This window comes from Chiloscyllium plagiosum, chromosome 34 (assembly GCF_004010195.1).
Source record: "Chiloscyllium plagiosum isolate BGI_BamShark_2017 chromosome 34, ASM401019v2, whole genome shotgun sequence".
Taxonomy (NCBI): domain Eukaryota; kingdom Metazoa; phylum Chordata; class Chondrichthyes; order Orectolobiformes; family Hemiscylliidae; genus Chiloscyllium; species Chiloscyllium plagiosum.
Genome location: NC_057743.1, coordinates 18,174,254 through 18,190,225, shown reverse-complemented (window position 1 = coordinate 18,190,225; position 15,972 = coordinate 18,174,254). Strand labels below are relative to the sequence as shown.

The following is a 15,972-nucleotide window of genomic DNA, read 5'->3' as shown; positions in this document are numbered from 1 at the left end:
GAACATGAAATATTCCCTGCTACTCAGAAATAACTGAATCATTGATTTTGATTTTTTAAAAATATTTTTTGGTAAATGGCCCAGGTTTTACTTAAATGTTTTTGTCACAATGAAACAAAACCCTGTTCCAGGAACAGGGCCTCGTGTCACAGTTTCACTAACACACGCTCTTTGCAAAAGGCACTTTGATAGTTTTGCTTTTAAATACACACCTGGGATTTCTGCGGTGAACCGATGTGGGAACTGCCCCAACTCACAGGACCGGATGAAACGCTCTTTCAATCAGCCACCATGGATCTGATGGGCCAAATGGCCTCTCTCAATGCTGGGTAATTTTTATCAGCAGCCCCCTCCCCTCCCCAACTCAGACTGCCCCCTATCTGATCCAGGATAGTACAGCTCCTGGTTCAAACTCGAAAGTTCACAGGAAGCCCTTAATGTTTATCATTGCTGAGCACTGCTCTGTCACAGCAGCATGCATAAAAGGCAATAGGCATTCCTGTGTTCTGTTCAAGGAGACCAGGGCAGAAGCGGGGGGCTTGAACATGGACTGGCCAGACACCCACAAGGTTAAAGACAACCATCGAGTCAGTGCAGTGGCAAGTTCAGCGAAGCAAACCAGGTTCCTTTTTTTTATTGTCAGAGTGGGGTGGTCAGAAAAGCAGAGACTAATGTTAAGCAGTCACTACACTGCTCACGAGAGCCTGAAGGAAGACAGCACAGACGAGAGATCGCTCTGACTGACTGTGGTCACATATTGCACAGCTCTTCGGAAAACTCATCACAGTGATAATCCTCGAGAGAGAGAGAGAAAAATAACCCAAAGCAACAAGTTTGGCACATTTACCCCAAACCATGACCCCTGCAGAAACACTAAACTGGCCTCCCAGACTTGCGCGTTCCTCACTACACGACACCTACATGCTATATACAGACAGCTACATTAAAGGCACTGATTGCCTTCATTGTCAAGAGCAAGGGCCTGGAAGGGGAACTGGTCAAGAAGTCCATGTGAAAATGCTAATCACTAAGGAATGTTATCGCTAAAACAGAACTCCATTCTTGCAGTCCCTGACATGGAGGGTGACCTGACAGTGATCAGTGTTCATCAGCAGCACTCTCAGGGCCTCAAATAACCTGTGCCCAACCCACCCCCAACCCCAACCCCAATACCCCCAGGAACTGAACTCGAGTGGGGAGGGGGAGGGCGAGGGGGTTCTGCATACAACACCCAACATTGAATCATAGAACCTCTACAGTGCAGAAGAGGCCATTTGGCACATCGGGGCCACACCGACCCACCCAAGAGCATCCCACTCAAACCCACTCCCTCCTACCCTCTCCCTACATTTCCCATGGCTAATCCATCTAGCCTGCACATCCCTGAACACTACGGGCGATTTAGCATGGCCAATTCTCGTAACCTGCACATCTTTGGGTTATGGGAGGAAACCGGAGCATCCGGAGTACACCCATGCAGACATGGAGGGAATGTGCAAACTCCACACAGACAGTCGCCCAAGGCTGGAATCGAACCCAGGTCCCCAGCGCTGAGAGGCAGCGGTGCTAACCACTGAGCCACCACGCTGACTGTTGAGCCCAAAGTCTACCTGCTCCCACCACCTCGCCCTCTCGTCAAGAATCTGGAGGAAGCCCGGGTCCTGCCTAAGGTTGCCCGAGATTTTGAGAGGGGGGTGGGAATCTCTACCCAGACAGCGTGGACAATCAGCTGTTGCTGTCAGGATCAGAAGGACCCTCCCTGTGCCCACCGCCAACCCCACGACCAGTATGGTACCGCTGTGGCACCGAATGCAGATCAGTTAAACAGTTCGCCTGCAGGCTACTGATTTCTGATGATTTGATTTTGAGGTAAAAATAAAGTTTGGTTTGAACAGTGTTGATGACTAAAACTACCCACCTCAACCTGAGAGTCTGCTCGGAATGTATGAGTGAGGTAGTGAGAGTAGGGTGGGGGTTCAAGGAGTCCGGCATTACAGGGAACGAGACCACATCGTGGATGCAATTCAGACATGTTTGAACCCTCGAGACAAGCTCCATGCTAGACCAGGGTCACGTGAAGGGGCACAATCCCTTCAAGAACGGTGCTAAATGCCAGGGCACCCAGACCCAACCACTGAGAAAGTGTCAGGGAGGAACAGCGGTGCAACAAGGAAATGCACCCTCACCTTGACTGCACCTTGGAGCCAATCCCAGAGTTAATCAGTAACCCAGCGTAAAAAAGGATCCTTTGTGCGAAACATAATCCCCAAGCAGCTCAATTGTTTACTTTTGATCTTCCCACACCCTACCCCCACACCAGCAATTTTAAAAACATAGATTTCGCAAAGAGGTGCGCTGTTTAAAAATAATCTCAAGCCTGATTCAAGGCCCTGACTGTAAGAGTATCACAAACAACTGAGTGGATCTCAGGACTATTTTGCTTGATCACTTCCTCTGATCATCCCCATTAGGCAGATGTGGCTGGAAATGTCCCCCCCCCCGTCTCTGCTGGGGCACAATGACCTTTATTGGAGGATAAAATCAACTTGGCTTCCTGGTTTGGCCTCTTCCCTAGGCCTGTCTGTGGAGATAAATTGGTACGCCCGCCCTATTCTCCCCCACTCCAAAAACAGGTAAAACAGAAACCGGTGAATGTGCCAAGCAAGATGTTCCATATAAAATGTGTACTGGGAGCTCCAACCACATGGATTTCACCCCCTGCATCCCAGGCCCACATTGGCAAAAATGATGTCAAAGATCAGTAGCAGGAGGAAAGCAACAAGCTTGATACCTCCCTGCAATTACAAAAGCACAGTTTGGGATCATCCCTTACAGCAGCATGCCCCGTCCCACACAGAGCCCAAACCTCGTCTTAAACAGTAGGCTTCACTGGTGGAGTATGATCCTAAGGACACAGCGGGAAGTGATCGAGTGATCGCTCGATCCTCCTCAGTTGGTCATTGTGGAAGATTATTTAAGGGTGTACTCCAGCAGCTCCCCCCACATCCCTCCCCCCTCCCAACATCCCATTCGTTAAAAATAAAAGTAGTCAGTCTCTGTCTTTGTGGAGGTTTGACAGGATTCGAGGCCAGATCCTCTGATGCCTACGCCTCCTCCTTTCCCACCAGCTCTGCATTGCCTGCCATTGCTGGTGGGAGTGCAGCCTTCACTTGAATGCTGACTGTAGCTCCTTGAAGGCCGCTTGCTTCTGCCTTTTCTGCTCGGCCTGTTTCTTCTTCTCCTCCTGCTCCTCCTTGATCTCCTGCTCAAATCGAGTTGCACTGTTGATCGCCTGAAGCTGCAAAAGAAATGCACCCTTTGTGATCAGGTCAAAGCACAGTAATCCTTCCCAGTGAGATGTGGATCTTACGTTTCGGTTTCTTTTGTTGCTGCTGTTTTTTTGCTGAGATTCTGGTTTTGTAACCAAGATAGTGCCAGAGAATGGGGACTTTGTACACTTTTCACTGTATTCATACATCCCTATACTTGAGCACCCATGACAAGAAAATCTAATTCAATGGCCTGATGGGAAGGCTTTGGCCTAGCGGTATTAACGCTGGAGTAATCCAGAGACACTTAATATTCTGGTGGAATTTGAATGTAATTTAAGAAAAAAATCTGGAGTTTAAAAGGCCAATAATAACCATGAAATGATTATTGATTGTCAGCAAAAATCCATCTGGTTCACTAGTGTCCCTTAGGGAATGGAACTTCTGACTTTACTGGTTCTGTGACTTCAGACCCACAGCAATATGGTTGACTTTGGGCATTTAGAGAGGGCAATAAATGCTGGCCTAGCCAGCGATATCTACGTCCTGTGAATGAATATAAAAACAGCGAGCTCCTAGTGAACATAGCCAGCAAGCCCTAAGGTAAAGACTCTCACGAACAGGCCACTGGGCCCACCTTCCCATGTGGTGCCTCATTGTGAACTTCCTCCTGTATCGCTTCATCAAACCCTGCTCATACATCCTTCCAACTTCTAACAACATGCACAAGCCTCACAATCAGAGAGGTAGACATTTACAATAACATTTCTCCACTTTGCAGAGCTCCTGGATCAACTTGGGGAGACTCAGATGAGAAGAGGGATAGAAAGTGTAATATAGACTGTGATTCATGTATATTTTTAGTATCATTTGCTTTAATGGCTAACGTGTGGGTTTTTTGAGTGTCTAAAGAGTTAATGATTAACTTGAAGGCACATCTGTAGCCATGGTGATTCATTTTCTAGCAGCTTGAGTAAACAGCTTTGTCAGAAGGGAAATACCTGCACCAACACCTCTCTCCTCACCTCTGTCCAAGGCCCCAAAGGATCCTTCCACATCCGCCAGTAATTTACCTGCACTCCCACACATGTCATCTACTGTATCCGTTGCACCCGATGTAGTCTCCCCTACATTGGGGAGACAGGACGGCAACTTGAAGGTCATTTCAGAGAACATCTCCGGGACACAGACACTAAGCATCCCCACCGCTCTGCGGCCGAACACTAACTCCCCCTCCCACTCCACCAAGGACATGCAGGTCCTGGGCTTCCTCCATCACCAAACCTAACCACCCGACACCTGGAGGAACACCACCTCATCTTTCCCCCTTGGGACCCTCCAACCACTCGGGATCAATGTGGTTTGCGCTAGTTTCCTCATTTCCCCTCCCCCCACCTTATTTCAGTCCCAACCTTCCAACTCGGCACCACCCTTTTGAACGGTCCTACCTGTCCATCTTCCTCCTGCTGGGTGCATTTCCAGCACCACACTCTCTACTCCAATCGCCAGCATCTGCAGTCCTCACTTTCTCCTACATCTAGTAGATTTTTCATTTATATTCAGACGGTTTACAATTGAACAAGATAAATAATTGTTTTTATTCTTTAACAGGATGAGGGCATTGCTGGCGAGGCAGTGTTTATTGCCCATCACTAATTGCCTAGAGAGCAGTTGAGAACCAACCACTTTGTGGGTCTGAAGTCACGTGTAGGCCACACCAGGTAAGGATAGCAGACTTCCTTCCCTAAAGGACATTAGTGAGCCAGGTGGGTTTTTCGACAATGGATTAAAGGTCATCATTAGATCCTTAATTCCAGATATTTATTGAATTCAAGCTCCACCATCTGCCGTGGCAGGGTTCGAACCTGGGTCCCCAGAGCATTGTCGGGGTCCCTGGATCAACAGTCCAGTGATAATGCCACTCTTCATCACCACCCCATTTGTGTATCAGGGTTTCGGTTAGAAAATTCTGGAATTTTTTAAGCTTAAAACAACCATGGCTTGGAAAAAGTTTTCTTTTTAAAGTTTCGGTTTGGGGCGATCATTGGATAAAGATGGATGTTTAAAGCAGTGCTCTTGGGAAGGGGGGAAAGACGGTAATATTAGAAATTACCTTGAAGAGCTAATGGAAAGAGCCTGGAAAGAGCTTGGACAAATCCCTGAAGAGATTATTTAAAGCTGAGGAAGTTAATCTCAGGGGTATAATACCTCCGGACTGTTCAGATGTTTTGGATGGAGAGGGTGAAGTCACAGTTAACCGAAACCAATCGAGGTGAAAGTGTTTCCTCTGGTGACAGTTCTGTAAAACAGTGCTTTTGGATACTGTCAAATTACTATTGGGATTGCGATTATATTTCAGCCGTACATTCCAAAATCTTTAAAAGTGTACGAACAGTTTGATTTCGGTTTTACCTTTATTTCTTTTGCTTGATACACATTAGTTTTGTTGTTAGAACAAAAGCTGCAACATTGCGTACCCGTGTTCCAGTGAAAAACCACTTTGGTAAAATCCAAATGTAACGAAACATGGTCCATCAGGTCAGATTTCAATCTGGGATCAGACTTGCCCCAGCTGGGACCAAAACAGGGATTACAGATTGGACGGAATGGAGTTGATGGGCTGAGTGGCATTTTTCACACTGAAGCTTCTTAGACCATGGTTACAGCAGGTGGAGGAGTTGGAAGGCCATTACACTGAGTGGGCAGTGTGAAGCTTGGACTGGAATACTTTGATGGTCAGCTGTAACCTGACCCCGTCAGTGAAGGAGCCACACTGGAAAACTGTGTGATTCACAGCACCCGCAATCCTCAAGTCGATACCACACCGAAGTCACAGAAACCCCTTGTCTTCAGCTGGATAGAGCACTGCAATGTACAAAGAGTTGGCTGGGACTCACACCAGTTACAATTCCCAGCTCTGAATACAGGAGAAAGGAACCATACGGCCATAACTGAGAGGTCACTGGCCGTCCACAAGGTCAAAACGAGGAAAGCAAACAGCGTGGGATTAAGTAAACCAATCAGCATTTAATGGATGTCTAATTGGATACATGTGGGAGATACGATTAGAAGGATATATGGACAGGGTGAGATAATGTTAAGGTGGACAAGTGGACATAAGTAGTGCAACATACGCTAGCATAGACCAGCTGGACCGAATGGCCTGCATCTGAGCTGGAAACTTAAATACAATACAAGAGCCGAACAGGATAATGGAGGAGGCAAGCAAATTGTGGCAGCACTTACTTTAGCTTCAAAGAAGGTTTTGGCTCCTTTCACACCCTCTGCGGAGACATTGATCTCAGACAACTGGGCCAGAACATGCAACCCACTGTCTTCAGCTAACTCTCCTGCGGCTGCCTTCCGGAAAATCAGCAGGAACTAGAGAAAGGCAACAGAGAAACAGGAGCTGAGTGCTCAGGAGCCGCAGGGTTTATGGGGGAATGTGAGTGACCGTGAGGCGGCCCAGTGACACAGCCCGGTGTCTGTAGGGAGGGGGACAGTGAGACAGCCTGGTGTCTGTGTGGGGAGGGGGACAGTGAGACAGCCTGGTGTCTGTGAGGAGGGAGACAGTGAAACAGCCTGGTGTCTGTGAGGAGGGAGACAGTGAAACAGCCTGGTGTCTGTGTGGGGAGGGGGACAGACAGACAGCCTGGTGTCTGTGTGGGGAGGGAGACAGGGAGATAGCCTGGTTTTTGTGGGACGGCCCGGTGTGGGGAGGGGGACAGTGAGACGGCCCGGTGTGGGGAGGGGGACAGTGAGACGGCCCGGTGTGGGGAGGGGGACAGTGAGACGGCCCGGTGTGGGGAGGGGGACAGTGAGACGGCCCGGTGTGGGGAGGGGGACAGTGAGACGGCCCGGTGTGGGGAGGGGGACAGTGAGACGGCCCGGTGTGGGGAGGGGGACAGTGAGACGGCCCGGTGTGGGGAGGGGGACAGTGAGACGGCCCGGTGTGGGGAGGGGGACAGTGAGACGGCCCGGTGTGGGGAGGGGGACAGTGAGACGGCCCGGTGTGGGGAGGGGGACAGTGAGACGGCCCGGTGTGGGGAGGGGGACAGTGAGACGGCCCGGTGTGGGGAGGGGGACAGTGAGACGGCCCGGTGTGGGGAGGGGGACAGTGAGACGGCCCGGTGTGGGGAGGGGGACAGTGAGACGGCCCGGTGTGGGGAGGGGGACAGTGAGACGGCCCGGTGTGGGGAGGGGGACAGTGAGACGGCCCGGTGTGGGGAGGGGGACAGTGAGACGGCCCGGTGTGGGGAGGGGGACAGTGAGACGGCCCGGTGTGGGGAGGGGGACAGTGAGACGGCCCGGTGTGGGGAGGGGGACAGTGAGACGGCCCGGTGTGGGGAGGGGGACAGTGAGACGGCCCGGTGTGGGGAGGGGGACAGTGAGACGGCCCGGTGTGGGGAGGGGGACAGTGAGACGGCCCGGTGTGGGGAGGGGGACAGTGAGACGGCCCGGTGTGGGGAGGGGGACAGTGAGACGGCCCGGTGTGGGGAGGGGGACAGTGAGACGGCCCGGTGTGGGGAGGGGGACAGTGAGACGGCCCGGTGTGGGGAGGGGGACAGTGAGACGGCCCGGTGTGGGGAGGGGGACAGTGAGACGGCCCGGTGTGGGGAGGGGGACAGTGAGACGGCCCGGTGTGGGGAGGGGGACAGTGAGACGGCCCGGTGTGGGGAGGGGGACAGTGAGACGGCCCGGTGTGGGGAGGGGGACAGTGAGACGGCCCGGTGTGGGGAGGGGGACAGTGAGACGGCCCGGTGTGGGGAGGGGGACAGTGAGACGGCCCGGTGTGGGGAGGGGGACAGTGAGACGGCCCGGTGTGGGGAGGGGGACAGTGAGACGGCCCGGTGTGGGGAGGGGGACAGTGAGACGGCCCGGTGTGGGGAGGGGGACAGTGAGACGGCCCGGTGTGGGGAGGGGGACAGTGAGACGGCCCGGTGTGGGGAGGGGGACAGTGAGACGGCCCGGTGTGGGGAGGGGGACAGTGAGACGGCCCGGTGTGGGGAGGGGGACAGTGAGACGGCCCGGTGTGGGGAGGGGGACAGTGAGACGGCCCGGTGTGGGGAGGGGGACAGTGAGACGGCCCGGTGTGGGGAGGGGGACAGTGAGACGGCCCGGTGTGGGGAGGGGGACAGTGAGACGGCCCGGTGTGGGGAGGGGGACAGTGAGACGGCCCGGTGTGGGGAGGGGGACAGTGAGACGGCCCGGTGTGGGGAGGGGGACAGTGAGACGGCCCGGTGTGGGGGGGGGGACGGTGAGGGGGCCCGGTGTGGGGAGGGGGACAGTGAGACGGCCCGGTGTGGGGAGGGGGACAGTGAGACGGCCCGGTGTGGGGAGGGGGACAGTGAGACGGCCCGGTGAAGTCAGTAGTCTGTATGTCCATGTTTATCTATAGTTCGGTTTTCTTCCCTCCTGTCTAGTCAGTACGACAGGCACCATTTAATCATAAGACAGCATCCCTTGAAATTGCTGTTGTCTGAGCTGACTTACCCAGGTCTCCCTTGCAGCTGCAGTAATTGGATTACATTTAGAATACTGCAACATTCACTAAATTACCAGAACTGAAGTACATTGCTCTCATTCCAAAGAGGATTAACTCAAATCCTCAGATATTTCAGACCCTAAATGCTCATTTCCTATTTTCCTACACTGTTGATGGAGCTAATTCAAATAATCAGGTAATTTCAATTACTTTTTTCAGGTCCTGATCAGGTGTACCCGAGAACTCTGTGGGAAGCTAGAGAAGTGATTGCTGGGCCTCTTGCTGAGATATTTGTATCATAGATAGTCACAGGTGAGGTGCCGGAAGACTGGAGGTTAGCTAACATGGTGCCACTGTTTAAGAAGGGCGGTAAAGACAAGCCAGGGAACCTGACGTTGGTGGTGGACAGATTGTGGGAGGGAATCTTGAGGTACATGTATTTGGAAAGGCATGGACTGATTAGGGATAGTCAACATGGCTTTGTGCGTGGGAAATCATATCTCACAAACTTGATTGAGTTTTTTGAAGAAGTAACAAAGAGGATTGATGAGGGCAGAGAGGTAGATGTGATCTATATGGACTTCAGCAAGGCATTTGACAAGGTTGCCCATGGGAGACTGGTTAGCAAAGTTAGCTCTTATGGAATACAGGGAGAACTAGCCATTTGGATTCAGAACTGGCTCAGAGGTAGAAGACAGAGGGTGGTGGAGGGTTGTTTTTCAGACTGGAGACCTGTGACCAGTGGAGTGCGACAAGGATCGGTGCTGGATCCTCTACTTTTTGTCATTTACATAATTGATTTGGATGTGAGCATAAGAGGTGCAGTTAGTAATTTTGCAGATGACACCAAAATTGGAGGTGTAGTGGACAGCGAAGAGGGTTACCTCAAATTACAATAGGATCTTGATCAGGTGGGCCAATGGGCTAACAAGTGGCAGATGGAGTTTAATTTAGATAAATGCAAGGTGCTGCATTTTGGGAAAGCAAATCTTAGCAGGACTTATACACTTAATGGTAAGGTCCTAGGGAGTGTTGCTGAACAAAGTGACCTTGGAGTGCAGGTTCACAGCTCCTTGAAAGTGGAGTTGCAGGTAGATAGGATAGTGAAGAAGGTGTTTGGTATGCTTTCCTTTATTGGTCAGAGTATTGAGTACAGGTGTTGAAAAGTCATATTGCACCTGTACAGGACATTGGTTAGGCCACTGTTGAAATATTGCATGCAAATCTGGTCTCCTTCCTATCGGAAAGATGTTCTGAAAGGGTTCAGAAAAGATTTACAAGGATGTTGCCAGGGTTGGAGGATCTGAGCTCCAGGGAGAGGCTGAACAGGCTGGGGCTGTTTTCCCTGGAGCGTCGGAGGCTGAGGGGTGACCTTATGGAGGTTTATAAAATCATGAGGGGCATGATAGGATAAATAGACAAGGTCGTTTCCCTGGGGTCGGGGAGTCCAGAACTAGAGGGTATAGGTTTAGGGGAGAGGGGGAAAATATGAGAGAGTCCCAAGAGGCAACTTTTTCACGCATAGGGTGGTACGTGAATAGAATGAGCTGCCAGAGGATGTGGTGGAGGCTGGTACAATTGCAACATTTAAGAGGCATTTGGATGGTTCTATGAATAGGAAGCGTTTGGAGGGATATGGGCCGGGTGCTGGCAGGTGGGACTAGATTGTGTTGGGATATCTGGTTGGCATGGGCGGGTTGGACCGAAGGGTCTGTTTCCACACTGTGCATCTCTGTGACTCTATGACTTTAAGTGGCTGATGCAAAAATGCTGAAGTTTAGAACAGGTGACTGCTATATTGTGAGTGACCAGCAGAGGGTGACAGCAGCACAGATCTTGGGGTCAACTGGCCTCGCAGTGTGAGGATAGGAGCTATTCCCTGGAATTGTCTCTGGTCTTGCCTTTGCAGGAGCTCTGTCCATTGGCTGCATTTCACAGACTCTGCTCGCCCCAATAGTCAATGCTTTCCCAAGTGAACAGACAGTGACTTTTATTTTCCTTCCTCTGCCTCACCCAGGTGAAACTGGGGGTGTGCCCTCGGGGTGGGGGGGTCATTGTGTTCAAGTTAAAGCTGTACTGTTACCCCTGTTTAAAATTACTCCATTTTTAAACAAACAGCAGCTTTGCACTGCGAAGAATCCTGGATGGGTTTAAGAAGCAGACTGCTCCAGCAATATTGCTGTCGCTAAACAAAAAAGGGCATTTGCCTGGCATTTCCTCCCGAACAGCATGGTGGGGGTATCTACCCCTGGGACTGCGGGTGTTCATGGTGGCAGCTCACCACCACCTTCTCAAGAGCAATGGAGGATGGGCAATGAATGCCAGCTATGCCAAGATTGTAGCCGCCTACCCAGCGGTTGGCTCAGCCTCTTTGAGCAGCAATGGATCACCCAGGAAACAGGAAGAGCCTTGCAGTGTGAGAGCTCTCTGGACCTAGAGGTCAGTCTCTTTCCCTCACCCACAGCTTTGGCCAAGTTTAGGGAATCAGGTCAAATCTCTCCTTCTCCAGTTGGACTTCCCTGTGGTGTTTCTTGCCAATAGGGAGCAGTAGGGGCCCCTTTGGCCCACCAAGCATGCACTGACACAGGGCGCCTATCTAAACTAGAAACCTTTTGCCTTTGTATGGCCCATATCCCACTATTCCCTGCCTGTTTATGTATCTGTTAGGACATGCGAGTCATTGATGTATAGTAACCATTAACTAAGTAGAGTGCATACGTTACAGTGACTACAGTAACCTGTGCCTGTAACTACACTAACCCTGTAACCCACCCAGAGGAAAACTTTGCCCTGTCACATATTCAGTCATTTACATTTTACTCCTCTGAGGTCATACCCTCTCTGACACGTGCACCCTCTCTGACACGTGCATCACTCTGTGAGCTGCTGGAGTTCCCAACACAAAGGATTACCTCCCGGAAGCTGAGTTTTCCATCAAAATCCTCATCCACCTCCTTGATCATATTCTTCAGACTGAGGTGAGTTTGTGGAGCCTCCAGTTTCTCCATCATTAGCTTCAGTTCCATCATGTCGATGAACCCATCCTTGCCGGCATCGTACCTGACCGAGTTAAAGACACAACACGTCACAAAGGACAGAGGCAGAGTCAGGAACGAGGTTTGGCTGTAGGGCAGAGGGGCTGAGCTATGGGGATAGAACAGCCTCTCCCAATGAATGGCCTTTTCTGTGCTGAAGCTCAGTTAGAATTTCCCAGCAGAGGAACAGGCCATTCGGCCCTACTGGTGGATACTGGTGCTTAAGCCCTATACTAGCTTCTGCCCTTCATCAGCTCAGCATTATCCAAAATCCTTTCTCTGTCAGTTACTGGTCTGCTCTTTCTCTTCAGTACATCAATGTGATTCACCTCAACCACTCCCTGTGGTAATCAGTTCCACATCCCCCCCAATCCCCTGAAGTTTCTTCCACATTTCCTGTTGAAATTGTTAATATTATCTTAAATTGATGATGCCACCACAAAGTAGAAACGTTTTCTCCACATTAAAATTATCTTAGATTACTAATGTGTGGAAACAAGCCCTTTGGCCCAACAAGTCCACACTGACCCTCTGAAGAGTAACCCACCCAAACCCATTCCGCTACATTTACCCCTTCACCTAACACTACGGGCAATTATAGCATGGCCAATTCACCTGACCTGCACATCTTTGGACTGCAGGAGGAAACCAGAGCACCCGGAGGAAACCCACGCAGACACGGGGAGAACGTGCAAACTCCACACAGACAGTTGCCTGAGGCGGGGATTGAACCTGGGTCCTTGGTGCTGTGAGGCAGCAGTGCTAACCACTGTGCCGCCCCAGTGAAGGGGTCTGATCAGGTTGAAGATCTTGACCAGCTCCTGTGTCACGATGGCGTGTTCTGACGCAGTTCCTCACAGTATTTATTGGTCGACCACCCTTGAGGATCTGAGAAGACTCTGCTGTTGCAGTGTTCACATCCTCATCACATGATTTGCTGGCGGGCGTGTACACACACACACACACACACACACACACACACACACCCCCCCTTGGTTTCAGTACTGTCCAGACCTCTGTACACAATCCTTTATCCGACATCCTTGGGGCCAGTTGTTTTTCGGAATAAATGATATTTTCACAGCGATATAAAAAAAATTACCTAACAGCAGACTCACGTGTGAATAGTATGAACGCTGAGACACAATAGATACCTGCCAGTGCTGGGCCACGCCGCCATGTCACACCTGAGTGACGTGCTTCGAGTGGGTGTGGAGTTGGGTCACCTGTTCACACGCCAAAATCACACTCCACGAAAAACATTTCGGATTTCGAATAAAGGATTGTGTACCTGTACCAGCCTGAGTATATCTCTGGGATTTGTAAATTGCTCACGCAGCAGCAGCAATGTTCATTTTCCTGGCCTCCCTTTACTCCATCCAACAGGTTTTCACAATGAAGTCACTGAACCCTCTAACTTATCTCAGCTTCTCTCCTACTCCATTCAGCCCTGGTTTTAACTTATACTGGAGGCCTCAACTTGCACTGTGAGGATGGTATATTTGTAAACATATACATATTTCAAAAACAGGTAGATGCCCTTTGGCAGGGCACACTGGATGTTGTGATGCCATAGCATGGGAGATTTTTACAGAAGTTGGGAAAGCAGGTATCTTAGACACACAACATTGGCTGCTGGGTAGACTGGGGATAGCAGCAACCCACAGGGAAGAAACAGCCAAACTTGATCCATTCCTTATCAGACATGGCTCCCTCCAAGCCTTACCCTACTTGCAAGGGAGAAGGAGCAGTGTTCCCAACCCAACAGGCTCCCACCATGGAAGAGAGTCAAAACAAATTGGAACATACACCCAGAGAGACACCAGATTGACAGAGGGTCAGTGCTGAGGGAGCGCCGCACCATCAGAGGGTCAGTGCTGAGGGAGCGCCGCACCGTCAGAGGGTCAGTGCTGAGGGAGCGCCGCACCGTCAGAGGGTCAGTGCTGAGGGAGCAGCAGACTGACAGGTGGTGTGTGGGATTCAGTGGAAGCCCACAGAACAAGAAATTAGACTGAATCAGATCAAGGAAAACATTATGGGACTTCATAGAATCAGAATCCCTACAGTCCACATCGGCCCTCCGAAGAGAATCCAACCCAGACCCACTCCCCTATTACTCTACATTTCCCATGAATAATGCACCTTACCTACACATCCATGGACACTATGGGCAATGTAGCATGGCCAATCCACCTAACCTGGACATCTTTGGATTGTGGGAGGAAACCGGAGCACCCGGAGGAAACTCACACAAACACAGGGATAGTGTGTAAACTCCACACAGACAGTCGCCAGAGGGTGGAATTGAACCCGGGTCCCTGGTGCTGAGAGGCAGCAGGGCTAACCACTGTGCCGACTTGATTAGATCAGGGTTGAGATCTTAGCAGCTACTTACAGGGCAAGAACAATGGCTGTAAAAATGGACATTTCTGTAGAAACTGACATTGCTATAGACAGAACAAACACAGTTACACCCAAAACCACAAGGGTATAAGAATGTGAGCGGTGATCCGACAGGGAGCTGCTCCCTTGTACTGTCTGTGAAACGGGTCACATCTTTGTACCATCTATGTAACTGCCACGCTTCTTAAAGACGACATCATGGAGTTCCTGTGCCTGGTTATTCCTATTATCGGGAAAAACATGTACCCAACACAGTGAGAACTGAGGGAGTGTTGTGCTGTCAGAGGGGGTGTCAGTGCTGAGGGAGAACTGCGCTGACAGAGGGAGGGTCAGTGCTGAGGGAGGACTGCACTGTCAGAGGGAGGGTCAGTGCTGAGGGAGAACTGCGCTGACAGAGGGAGGGTCAGTGCTGAGGGAGGACTGCACTGTCAGAGGGAGGGTCAGTGCTGAGGGAGAACTGCGCTGACAGAGGGAGGGTCAGTGCTGAGGGAGGACTGCACTGTCAGAGGGAGGGTCAGTGCTGAGGGAGGACTGCACTGTCAGAGGGAGGGTCAGTGCTGAGGGAGGACTGCACTGTCAGAGGGAGGGTCAGTGCTGAGGGAGGACTGCACTGTCAGAGGGAGGGTCAGTGCTGAGGGAGGACTGCACTGTCAGAGGGAGGGTCAGTGCTGAGGGAGGACTGCACTGTCAGAGGGAGGGTCAGTGCTGAGGGAGGACTGCACTGTCAGAGGGAGGGTCAGTGCTGAGGGAGGACTGCACTGTCAGAGGGAGGGTCAGTGCTGAGGGAGGACTGCACTGTCAGAGGGAGGGTCAGTGCTGAGGGAGGACTGCACTGTCAGAGGGAGGGTCAGTGCTGAGGGAGGACTGCACTGTCAGAGGGAGGGTCAGTGCTGAGGGAGGACTGCACTGTCAGAGGGAGGGTCAGTGCTGAGGGAGGACTGCACTGTCAGAGGGAGGGTCAGTGCTGAGGGAGAACTGCGCTGACAGAGGGAGGGTCAGTGCTGAGGGAGGACTGCACTGTCAGAGGGAGGGTCAGTGCTGAGGGAGGACTGCACTGTCAGAGGGAGGGTCAGTGCTGAGGGAGGACTGCACTGTCAGAGGGAGGGTCAGTGCTGAGGGAGGACTGCACTGTCAGAGGGAGGGTCAGTGCTGAGGGAGGACTGCACTGTCAGAGGGAGGGTCAGTGCTGAGGGAGGACTGCACTGTCAGAGGGAGGGTCAGTGCTGAGGGAGGACTGCACTGTCAGAGGGAGGGTCAGTGCTGAGGGAGGACTGCACTGTCAGAGGGAGGGTCAGTGCTGAGGGAGGACTGCACTGTCAGAGGGAGGGTCAGTGCTGAGGGAGGACTGCACTGTCAGAGGGAGGGTCAGTGCTGAGGGAGGACTGCACTGTCAGAGGGAGGGTCAGTGCTGAGGGAGGACTGCACTGTCAGAGGGAGGGTCAGTGCTGAGGGAGGACTGCACTGTCAGAGGGAGGGTCAGTGCTGAGGGAGGACTGCACTGTCAGAGGGAGGGTCAGTGCTGAGGGAGGACTGCACTGTCAGAGGGAGGGTCAGTGCTGAGGGAGGACTGCACTGTCAGAGGGAGGGTCAGTGCTGAGGGAGGACTGCACTGTCAGAGGGAGGGTCAGTGCTGAGGGAGAACTGCGCTGACAGAGGGAGGGTCAGTGCTGAGGGAGGACTGCACTGTCAGAGGGAGGGTCAGTGCTGAGGGAGGACTGCACTGTCAGAGGGAGGGTCAGTGCTGAGGGAGGACTGCACTGTCAGAGGGAGGGTCAGTGCT

The 15,972-nt window shown here is 51.8% G+C and overlaps 1 protein-coding gene across 1 annotated transcript; it reads right to left on the bottom strand.

Annotated features, from left to right (window-relative positions):
- Positions 1-2,155: 2,155 nt before the first annotated feature.
- On the bottom strand, positions 2,156-11,820 carry LOC122540245 (EF-hand domain-containing protein D2-like). Its single transcript, XM_043675665.1, has 3 exons — positions 11,667-11,820; positions 6,516-6,650; positions 2,156-3,298 (listed from the first exon to the last, which is right to left on the bottom strand). Exons 1-3 carry the CDS (start codon positions 11,781-11,783, stop codon positions 3,167-3,169), a joined length of 384 nt encoding a protein of 127 aa, XP_043531600.1. The 5' UTR covers positions 11,784-11,820; the 3' UTR covers positions 2,156-3,166.
- Between the last annotated feature and the right edge of the window lie 4,152 nt (positions 11,821-15,972).